General features: G+C 42.0%; 1 protein-coding gene across 1 annotated transcript; it reads left to right on the top strand.

Moving 5' to 3' along the window:
* Positions 1–3: 3 nt before the first annotated feature.
* Positions 4–10,703, top strand: ARL5B (ARF like GTPase 5B). The gene is made up of 6 exons (XM_083467598.1): positions 4–455; positions 2,900–2,960; positions 4,580–4,727; positions 5,920–6,003; positions 6,725–6,876; positions 7,506–10,703. The coding sequence occupies exons 1-6, from the start codon at positions 410–412 to the stop codon at positions 7,552–7,554; spliced, it is 540 nt and encodes a 179-aa protein (XP_083323724.1). The 5' UTR covers positions 4–409; the 3' UTR covers positions 7,555–10,703.
* The last annotated feature ends 1,193 nt before the right edge of the window (positions 10,704–11,896 follow it).

The following is an 11,896-nucleotide window of genomic DNA, read 5'->3' as shown; positions in this document are numbered from 1 at the left end:
TTTTTTGAGCAGGAGCTGTTGAAATCAATGACCACGACTAAGTCACGCCCATTCCCTGCTCTGAGCACAAAACACCCCGCCCCACACTCTGTAGGTCAAGGGAGGGTGCGCGTGAGAGGGAAACCGCCACCCTAATCCCAGTTTCGGCCTTTCGTCAGCGGCAGTCGTAGAACGTGCGCCTTTCCTGCGGACGCGGTGACGTCAGCGCGCCTTGCGGAAGGGCTGTCGCGTCGCTGCCGTGGTCGAGAACAGGAGGAGGAGGGGGCGGGGCGTAAGCCCCTCCCACTTTATCCGCCGCGTTGGCCACGAGAAGAAAGAACCGACGGAAAGGAGGGAAGACGCTCGTCAGCAGCAGAAGCAGCGGAAGAGGAGGAGGAGGCGGTCGGCGGTTTCTGCTGGCCAAGTCGGGATGGGCTTGATATTTGCCAAGCTGTGGAGCCTTTTCTGTAACCAGGGTGAGTAGAGCGGGGCTGGGGCTGGAGGGGCACCTGCGCCGCCGCTACCGGGGCTGCTGCTTTTGCTGCTCCGTGTGGCATTTTTGCCGGGAGGGTTTCGTCTCGGGGCGGGGGGGGGGTGTTTCCCGGGCTGGCCTTTAACGGGGGGGGGGTCGGGGAGCTCGGTTGAGGGAGGGCAGCAATACCGCAGAGGAAGGGAGAGGGTCGTGATCCTGAAGAGACCTGGGGAGATATCTCAGTTGTGTCTGTAACAATTAGGGCTTTGCATTGGGTGGGAAGCGGGGTATTTATTGAGCCCTTTCTCCCAAGGAAGGAGGGGGCATCGTCCATGGTTCTCTTCCCCTACCCACCCGCCGTATGCTCACAGGAGCCCTTGGAGGTAGCTGAGGCCGAGAAGGAAGAAGTGTATGACTGGCCACTCGGGGTCTTTTTCTGCGGGGACTTGAACTTGGGTGTCCGCCCCCCCCCCCCCCAGTCTTGGATCTCCCATGTTAGGGAGGTGTACGAAAAAGGCAAGAGTGGCGTTGGGAGAGGGGACCGTTTTTATTTATTTTGACAGGGCGGATATGGGGGAAATGGTGGGCTGAGAACGGAAGCGACTGTGAAAAGTTAATACAGTAAAGTTGGGAAATTAGGGGAGAGGAGGCCACTTGCTGTGAGTAGGAGCATCCTGTCTGTTTGACCAAAGGTGTTTTAATATAAACAGGGCAACAAGGACTGGTTTTGAGTCAGCGGGAAGGTGAGCTGGAGAAATAGGTATGATGAATAACAAGGGTGAATAATGGGGAGGCCAGGAAGTCAATTAACCTGTAGATTGTAAGATGCTAAGTGCCAGCACATTTCAACCAAATTCAACTGGTAGTATACAGAACCTGTGAACAGGAATGTGGCAAAAAGTTAAAGTTGGAGTTTGAGTTTCCCCCCAAATGTAAATAAATTCCATGAGTTCCTCAGCCTTGGCTGTTGGTGAAATCTGTGCAGGAAGTAATAAATTTGTGTTAAAATGTTGCAGTGTCTGTAACAACTTGTGAACCACCTTCTTTCACTTTTCTTTTGTGTTTCTTGAGAAAACACCCTGTTGAATGCATTTGCAGAGAACAGTCATATTGCCAGCTGATCGATTTTCCTTTTCTCTGTTCAAATTTGCAAGACGTATATGCTTTTGTCTAATCTTATTTTAAAAGCTTTGCCCGCAAAATAAATGCATCTGTGTTCTCCAAGGCATGGTGGTTACTGTTTTTATACAACAGCAATCTGTTTTAATTTTAAAAACTCCAGCAATGCAGCATCTGCCTTGCATTCTTTAAGCTAAAATAGCATGCCAGATATATACACGAAGAAGCCATTCTGATGTCATTCCTAAGGTGGGGGGGGGTGCGCCATGCAAAGCTGCCTTCGTACATTCCTTTCTTAATGGAATACCTGTTAACATTTTATGAGGCACAATCAATAACTCCACTACCTTGAAGGTACTGAACAAAGAATTCACACAAACATACATTGTTTTAATTACATGGTGCTGATATTGGACCTCTGAGCTAAAGAAACTAACAGTGGTTTCATGTAACGAGATTGATGCAACAGCTATCATGCAAGACTTGCTCATCCCATGGATGTGTGCAAAACCTCTTGCCCTAGTGGTTGGCCACCAGGGTGTGATGAACTTCATGAGGTGTTTTCTCACTTAAGACCTGCTGCTTGGATTTGCCACCATGTAGAAACACTCAGCTTCCATATGCAGACCTAATGTCCGCACCACTCTTAAACTACTGCCAAAAACAATACCTGCTTGGCAGTAGTTTATTCTGTAATGGCTTCATTGAAAGACTGGTAAGAATAGCGGAAATGGTGTGGAGAGCGACAGTGGTAGGTTGTCTTAGCAATGATACATCTTTGCAAGAATTGCATTGGGGAAAGAGGGAAGACCACTGAGCTTGATAGCTCACAATCTTACCTTTTTCATGGGCTGCTGAGGCTTGGAAAGGTAGACTTCCAAGGAGCTAGTCTTCACTCTTTATTTGCCAACTTTGTCTTGGTTGGTAATGAGCTCATGGGCTTCTAAGTAATTCATACTTGCTTTTCAATGACACCTGTTGACTTTGGAAAACAGCCATAGAGGCATCATTGGCTGTCAAAAGATCACTGTTGTTTTCTATCCTAGATACATCTTCCAGTCTTTGTGGGGAGGGAGATGTTCAACATGTTTGGAGTAACAAGGATGGGGCGGGGGCTCAGATCTTGGGTGGACGGGATTGAGTTCTTGAAAATGTGGGTAGAGGTTGTCTTACCTAGTTGTATATGGGAAATTCTTATTGATTGGCATATGAACTACTGCACCAAGAAAAATCTAGAAGCATCATTGTATTACACTTTCATATCATCTATGGTATGTGATAACCTCAAGTTTACAGCAGCTTACAACTGTTCACTATTATGTATTGTAGAACACAAAGTAATAATTGTGGGCCTTGACAATGCTGGAAAGACCACCATTCTATACCAGTTGTAAGTATCTTAACAAGATAACATTCATTCCTTCAGATATGATACTGTTCACAATTCAGCCAACACTTGGAGCAGGGTTTTTAAGCATAAAAATAACTTTGGACAGCCTGTCTGTCAAAATATTTGAAATTATCCAGCTTCAAAAGTCTAGGAATCCTGTTGTCTTTGAAGCTTGAATTTTTTTCAGGCTTGAGCAGATACATGGAAGCTTTCCTATGATCTTCCAGTATGTCAGACTCTCTAATTATGACTCATTCATAAATGCAGAGAGTTCATCAGCCATCAGTCAGCCCAGCTATTACCATTGGTGGAAGGATAAAATCTTATGGCTGACCCATCACCTACTTGGGTTACAGTATAATGTTGGCAATACAATGTTGCTTGAAAGTATTACTTGACTATAGTGCAGTAGCTATTATAACTGTCAGAAGCTGTGGCTATAAAACTGGGAAACAGGTAGCTGGCTGATACTGCTTACAGGAAGATATAGATAAGCTCTGAAAAGGGGGGAAACCATTTTGGTAGAATCTTGCTAGTTATCAAATAGCTTTGCTAATCTTGTTACATATAGAATGCTTTGCATTATGTAACTAAGCAGGGTGGATAAAAATCAATGATTTTTTTTATTTAAATCAATTGTTTTTTAAAAAAATGGATTTAATTTTTAAAAATTGCTTTTGGGGGGAAAATCTTTCTATTTAAGTTACATTATAGCCCAAGGCTATTCATCAGGAAATAAAGATTTGTTTAAGTTTTTCATGTATGCTAAAACTCAGCCTAAGTTTATTTAAAAAAAGTTTAACCACATCAGTTAAAAAACATGGATACATATGCTATAATGTCAATGTTTTAGTTAAATAAATTGTTATTAAGGAAATGATTATTTTTCTCCTTCCAATAAAGTACAGGAGAATAGTTGTCCAAATGTAAACAGTTAACTTATTAAACCTCACAATAATTATTGGTCTATGTATTTCTAATAGTATAAATCAGTAATTTTTGATAAAACTGTAAAAACTACTCTGAAAATTTATTATTCCAAAAATGAAACCCTTATCTGGTTGTAAATATTAAGATTATACCAGCAAGAATGAGTCTTTCTGTAAAAAAATTAAAAATGATTTAAATAATGATTTAAATCGATTTGATTTAAATTAAATCCACCCTGACTCTAAGGGTGCATTATAGAATGCAGTATATAATTGCTTACCATCTTACTGAAGGAACAGTTAACTTCCTCTACATGGTTGTGCCCAAGGATATACAACCATCTTAATAAAAGGTAAGGTTGTTAACACAGTTAGCTGGCAGCTCTCTTTGATCACAGATATACCTATTCATGATGAGAGGCAGCGGTGAGCTCACTACCTGCCTTCCAGATCATCGGAATTTTCTTAAACAGTTACATGCACACACCTGTGATCATATGGAAGAATTTCACGAAAACCTAAAACCTTTTTAAAATTTAAGTAAAAATAAAATTGAGCATTTTCAGATAAATTCTGATTGAGCTATTTCCTGTACAATCTTCTTTTAATCCAAAGACAGGAATTGTTCTATGATGGCATATTTCTGTATGGATGACCTTGATAAACATACAACTTTTTCATCCCCTTTAGCCTAATGAATGAGGTGGTTCACACTTCTCCCACTATAGGAAGCAATGTTGAAGAAATAGTAGTTAAAAACACCCATTTCCTCATGTGGGATATTGGAGGACAAGAGTCTTTAAGATCGTCCTGGAATACCTATTATTCAAATACAGAGGTATGTTGATGTTGTTCTTAATTTAGGCAACCCAAAAGACCCAGGACTGTGCTGGCAAATGTGTGTGACAATTTCCTGAGGGTTCCATCCACCTTGGCCCACGAGGCTTAAAGCAAGATCTGAGAGAGAGGAAGTGAAGTAGCTGAGGAGAAAGCAATAGAAAAGTTTTTTTGTATTAAGCCTCTGAAAGGCTTTTCAGACCATAGGAAGTGCTCCCCCTTCCTTGGCCCACCATAAGAATGAGCTCTTGATGTTGATCTCTGGTAAATATGAATGACGGGGTTGAACTGGGAAGCATTCCTGGCTCTTTCTAGTGTGTGTGGAAGCAACAAGGGTCCAGACACTGCTCTTGTTGCTATTCGTCATCTTGTTTTATTGAGCTCACTTTCCCTGCCCTGTATTGCCTCAGATAGCAGTAGGAAATTAAAGAATACTGTGTACAGGAGACTTCCCACTTACACAGGGGTTGTGTTTCAGGCCCTTGCCCCCATTAGCAAAATATGTGTAAGTAGGGAGCTTGAAAGGTTTTTTTGAGTGGCTGTGTTTCCCCTCCCCCTTTGGTTTGGAAGGGTAGGAGCCAAGCAAGAGCTATCTAAGGGGCAGCAGATACTCCCTTCCTCCCCCCCTCCTCGCCCTCAGTCTCACCAGGAAAGGCAGAGAAGCCGCACAGCTGAGCCCACTGCAGGGAACGGCTTCCTGTCCATCAGTTGTTGAGCAGGGTGGCACAGCAGCAGAGAGGGCTCCTGCATGCCATTTTGGGTTCAGCGCTGGAGCCTGTAAGCTTTTACAGAAACCTTTTTTGCTATCCACTTTGGAAACAGAATATGTCCCCCCCCCCCCCGAAAAGTATCCACAAGCTCTGTGACCGCAGAGAGGCTGGAAAAGTCGTGCAAGCGAGACCTGCTGCAAAGCGTCTTCCCTGCCTCTTAGGTGATGAGCGTGGTAGCGAAGCAACAGCAGAGGCCCCTGCATGCCTTTTTCGAGCCAGCTTTTGAGCCCTGCTCCTTCATAATCTAAAAGAAAAATCCCTCTTCAGGCTCTAGGGAGGGTCTCCTAGCAAAACACGAGGGCTCTCTAGCTCTCTCTCACCATTTCCAGGTTTGAATCACAACATTTATTTCCCAGTGCGCAAGTTGAACACATGGTGGCTACTTTTAGCTTTTCGCCCACCTTTTCCTCTTTCTTTCCACAGTTTATTATCCTTGTAGTGGACAGCATTGACCGAGAGAGACTATCTATCATAAAAGAAGAACTATACAGAATGTTGGCACATGAGGTACAATATTCTATATTCTGTGTGTATTCTAAGAATACAATAGTTGGGACACGAAGCATTGCCCAAAATATTACACAAGTTGAAATTGGCAGAGCCCCAAGTTTTGCTACATCCCATACAGTGTGAAAGATTTATTGCCCCTCAGGAGCAGTTTTTCAAGAAATGCAGGTGGCTGCAGTAGATAGGGGAGAGGGCGTTGGAAGAGAAGAAGGCGGGGTGGGGGTGGTTCCCTTATGTAAGTCTAGTGCCTTTTGCTTCGAAACAGCATATTTGGATCCAAGCTATTCTTTTTAAAAAATAGCCACAGAAATGAAGAGCATTAGCTAATCTCCACAATCCTATGCATGTTTACTAGGCTTTTGAGTTCAGTGAGACTTCTACCCAGGAAATTGGGTACGGGATTGCATCCTAATTGGTTTTTTTTTAAAAAAGTCTAGTACTTGTCTCCATATACATCATAATGAATTCTGATTTGGTTGGCTTTAACTGAATGTGTTGAGACTGGTGATAAGAGTTGATGCTTTGGAAGGGGAAGTGTAGCAGGAACAAATCTACAACCTATGCTTATGGAGTTGGCAAAATTGCAACAAAAGCGACCTTAAATATAGTGGAACATATAGTGGAAAATATCTATTTTTGCTTTCTTTTTTTAAAAAATCAAGGATTATGTAGCTGTTAGGGCCATGGAAACATAAATTTTCTAAATACACGTCATTTACAGGATTTGCGGAAAGCTGCAGTTCTCATCTTTGCAAATAAGCAAGATATGAAAGGCTGTATGTCGGCAGCTGAAATTTCCAAGTACCTCACCCTTAGTTCCATAAAGGATCACCCATGGCACATTCAGTCCTGTTGTGCACTAACAGGAGAAGGGTAAGTAGTCATAGTGTTAAATAAATGCTTGTGTACAGAAACTGGCAACTTGTCGGAAAGTATTCATGCTTGACAGGAAGCCATGGGTTAGCACAGGAATAACCAATGTGCTGCGCTCCAAATGTGTGAAAGCTAGAATGAGCCCAAGCAAAACCTCAGGCTCATGTGCCCCTCCTCCTGATCTCGAAAAATCAGACACACAGCTCCCACCCCATCACAAATAGAAGCGTCTTCCACTTGTGCAACCACCCCTTTGGATTAAATCCAATATTGGGGTGGATTCCCTACTACAATTCCCATGCAATATCACCTGCTTGCTGTGCCATAAACTTCAATCCCTCAAAGTATTCCGAGATAGCTTTCAGAAAGACCTTCAATTACCAATGTGCATTTGAACACACAGTTTGTCGTAATAATAGAAGTGTGTGGGTTTTTCCAGCAGCACGCTCACATTTATTTGATTCAAAATATTTTATTTAAAAAAAACACGTTTTGTAAGATGGTTTTAATGTTTTGGTAGCATTAAGTAGAGAAAAGCAAAATCTGTACAATTGGTGACACTTAGCATAGTGATTTTGCACCCTGTATGTTTATTATATTAAGACTTGGGTTTTCTTCCCCTTTTTCAGATTGTGCCAAGGCCTGGAATGGATGACTTCCCGAATTGGAGTAAGATAACTTCTTTTCTGGAGTCAAAGTGACACTTACCTATGGACAAACTCCTTTGCGGTACACTTGGCTGCTGAGGCAGCAACAAACTTAAAACTTCTGAAACCTCCACAAGCAACACTTGAATCAAGTGCAGCTGAACTTAAACTCAAAAGTATTTTTAAACATTTTTTAAATGCACTAATCTTGGATGGATGAACAAGTGGGACTATATGAAAGCTCTCCTATATAAGCTAAATGACTGCCTTGTAACAATTTGCCATTGGAAATGCTCCTTATTCTTGCTGCTTACAGTAATCGCCTCTAACATAGGTCGGTCTCCTTTCCTGTTTCTATGCTGCAACAATTAGCTTTAAGAATCCCAAGGTTATGGGTACTAAAGACAACGTCATTCCAGGTGATCGGAGTTCAAATATTGATGCACACTACAGGAGTTCTCTAACATTGAAAGTTATTTATTTGCTGTTGTTGCCTTTTTGTTTATGTATTGCATTTTATGACTTGGTGAACATATACCTTTTTTAAAAGAAAAAAACTTAAATTGACTGCTAAGTGTTTTATATATTCGGTTTACCTGAATTTTTTTGTTTTTATTTTTGGTAAATCAGTGAATATGCTGCATGTTGGCAAGGAGGACAAATTGAGTGCATTGTGTTTTAGCAATGCAAGTTTAAATAGGGGAAAGTGTTCAGATAAGTGGAGGTATCTCTTCTCTAACAATATTGTCTCATAACAGTAGGTGAAAGCCAAACATTCAGCAGTTGTATTTGTTATTTCCTGTATTACCCAACCTTCATCCTTAAGGTGCCAAGGAGCATTGCAACAGTTTTAAATAAAGCATTAAAACGGCTCACAATCACAAAAATAGGATGGGTCCTACGAAGTATACATCTCAGGGTGTCAAAGGCAGATAAAGAGTTATGTCTTCTGCCCCAAAAATGTATAGTGAAGGAAGGAGGGAATTCCACAACTTGGGGTCTGCCACAGTGGATGTGCTCCCGTAGGCCACTGCACCCCTGAATATCTTAGGGTGGTTTAAGTACGCCTCTGCCAATCTTAACATACAAGAGGATCTGTAGAGGAGGAGGTGGTTTTTCAGATACCTGGGCCTGAGTTGTTCAGGGCTTTAAACACTTAACATGAGCACCTTGAATTGGACCCGGAAACAAACTGGCAAACCAACACAGCTGTTTTTAAGGTGTGTGAAATCTAAATGAAACCTCAGCCATTAATCTGGCTGCTGCATTTTGGACCAGTTGTTTTCAAGGGCAGCTGCACATAGAGGCCATTGCAAGGATCCAGTCTGTAAGTCACTAGAACATGGAGTGCAGTGGCCAAGTCATTTCTGTGAAAAAGGGACTGTAGATGGCGAGCCCTTGCCACTGAGGCCTCCAGTAATGGGTCTGAATCCAGGAACACCCCCCCCCCGACTGGACCTGCTCCTTCCAAGCAAGTGCAATCCTTTGGAAAAGCCAATTTTTTCTGGGTATTCCGCTTGTCAGTGAAGTTCTACAATCGGATTCTGGATGATTGTGGCACATAAATCATTTATTTGAATTATGTCTGTAAAGTAAAGTGAAATATGAGGCCTAGCTACATCTCCGTTGGAGAGAATTAGAGCAAAAAGTACGCTTGAAAATAACTACTCTGTTGGCACAAATTGAACTAGCTTTTCTGCAAAAAGCATTAACTAATGCATTAAAGTGGTTTGCTTTGTCGTCGTCCCCACACCAAGAAATCACTGTAAATTTTTCAGTAACGGTTTTCTGTGGTGTTTTTAAATACCATTTTGTCTGCCTTCTATAATGTCAATTGATTCCCCTCTCGGTTGTTTTCTGTCTTAAGGCAATGCTGGTAATGTATGTGATCTGACACTTAGCATTACGTGAAAGCTCTTGTATTCAGTGTTTCCCTGAAATGCCAGACAACTTCAGAGGCTGCAGAGCAGCTGCCCTTTGTGGCTTAACCTGTGTGTGGATTGGGGTAGAAATACTGTATTGCAACTGGGGCTGAACTGAATTTCCATTGGGTTCATTTTCTCCCTGTGAAGGTGACATACTTTAGTGCACACAATTTTTTCTCTCCAACCCCCAACCCGCCCCGCCCGCCCGCCCGCCCCCAGGCAAATAGTGTTCTGTAAGAAAAGATCTCCTCACACTTTGGAATTGTCATCTCCCTCAGCAATTCAGTTTGAAAGCAATTATCTGCCTCTGTTGTTGCAATGTTTAAGGGATGAACCTTCATGTCATTTTGCCTTCTTTCTGTTCAGCCCATAGCATGCCAAGCTATGGTACAGTAGCTTTCATCACTGGGCTTGTCAAAAAACATGCAGTGAGATCTGGGCTTTTTTCTCTTAATGGTGTCAACTCCTTTGACTTGCACTGTCGAATATAGGCACATGTTCCTGTAAAATTAAATGTGCAATGTTATATTTGCTAAAGGCCACACGAGGCAAGAGTTAGAGGTATAAGCTAAGCATCAAACCGAAGACTTTTGTTGGGATAAGATTAAGCTGCCTTATATGTGTGAAGCTCCTTGTTCCTGTAGCCCAGTATTGTTGACTCGGGCATGGGTCTTTCTCATCACCTGCAACCTATTCCTTCTTTAAGCTGGAGATGCCTTGGGCTGAATTTAGGACCTTCTGCATGTAAAGCATGTATTCTGTTCAGCTATGGTTCCTCCCAGTGTACGTTTTCATATCTATTCAAATATATTTAGAACTTTTTTCTTAGCATCTTAACAAATACATTTCAAATGAAGTCTATTTCTGATCTTAGTCCCTGGTCATTAAAAAAATTCTTCAGGGATGTTTGTGCTAAATTGGAAGAGATTTTTCTTTACTGCTACTATCTGTCTGTTGAGAATACCATGGTTTTTCCAATTTGCCCTGCCTTCTTCATCTTGGCTTTGCTCAAGAGCTGCACAGGAACTGTGAATTTACCATTAGGCAAGGAAGCATTCAGTGTTTAATCTGTACTTATGATGCCACAGGGTTTGAAAAACATAGCCCTTTTTGTCCAAGGTAATGTTTTGTCATTTGATCACTCACATGGAAGTGTGGTTTATCAATCTTGTACACTTTTTTATAACAAATGATCAGCATGGTATTGCATTGTAATTATTTTGTTGGGGTGAATTAAAGTGCTTGGCTGTGTAAAGCAAGACTTATGTTTTTTACACTTACAAATACTGCTAGCAGTGAGTGCAATATTTACTCTGAAAAGGGCAAGAAGGGGAATGGGGACTGATTTGCCAGTAAAAGAGCTCTGCTAGGGGGCATATGTACAGTAATTTTACATGCATGTAAACTGGCTCTTTGGACTGGAACCGGTGCATCTATTTTTAACTTTGGTGTGTTGCAATTTGAATATTTCAACGGCGAAAAATTAGTTGCACCATTTGAATTGAAAAAAGAACACAGAACCAGCATTAAGGAAAAAAACATGATGAGGGAGAGTGGAGATGAGTGCTCTAGCTGCCCCCCAGTGCAGCTGCCCTCCATGAATTGGAGGGATAACTTCTAAGAACATAAACACCTTGCTGGATCAGGCCAAAGGCCCATCTAGTCTAGTATCCTGTTTGCACACTGGCTATGTGAAGCCTGCAAGCAGGACATGAGTGCAATGGTGTTCTCATATGGGAATATGTCTGATCTTTTAAAGACTATCCAAGTTTGGTGATCGTCCCTACCTCTTGTGGGAGTGGATTCCATAGAAACCTGCTCTATTCTGGTAGGGTCCCTGTGATTCCCATCCCCATGATTGTGCCTCCAACTTGTGAAGGGTACCTGTAGTGGTGGGTAGAAATAGCATACTAATCCTTACTCTTCGCCATCCCATGAGGGATTTAGATTGTCTGGCTAGTCCAGCAAGAATGCCCTTGTGTGATGAAGAATTAGCCTACAGTGCTTAATTAGCAAAGCTTCTCTTTAGAATACAAGCTTTTGTAGAAATGATGCTTAGCTTGTAAGCTGGACGATGTGACTTAGACCATTGGCCCACCTAACTCATTATTGTCTACACTGGTGGGTAATGGCTCTCCAGGGATTCAGATGAGGGGCATTCCCTGAAACCTGTATGCAAACAGATGCTTTACCACTAATGCTCTTCTGCATACCACTTTTTCGTGGATCACTTGGTAAAATTCTGGAGCACATCAGAACTTGACCTAAGAATGTGTTTGAAAAATGATATTTTTCATCTTTTCTTTTGAAAGAGTGTTATGGTTTTATTTTACACTGCGTATGTCAGAAGGTGTTTTCAAGAGCTAAAAGGTAAAGCTGGAGAGGTGCTATATCCAAAATGTGACGTACACATCTCTGAGTAGTCCAGAAAACTGAACACGTGGGACC

This window comes from Podarcis liolepis, assembly GCF_965112155.1.
Source record: "Podarcis liolepis genome assembly, chromosome: 12".
NCBI lineage: Eukaryota > Metazoa > Chordata > Lepidosauria > Squamata > Lacertidae > Podarcis > Podarcis liolepis.
Note: the sequence above shows the minus strand (reverse complement) of the source record. Positions and strands in the feature narration are given on the sequence as shown.

Bases quoted from the DNA above. Each gene is read 5' to 3' on its own strand.
- ARL5B (XM_083467598.1), top strand. From the start codon at position 410: ATGGGCTTGATATTTGCCAAGCTGTGGAGCCTTTTCTGTAACCAGG. The intron at 456-2,899 runs GTGAGTAGAGCG...TATGTATTGTAG, and splicing joins GAGCCTTTTCTGTAACCAGG to AACACAAAGTAATAATTGTG. The intron at 4,728-5,919 runs GTATGTTGATGT...TTCTTTCCACAG, and splicing joins CCTATTATTCAAATACAGAG to TTTATTATCCTTGTAGTGGA.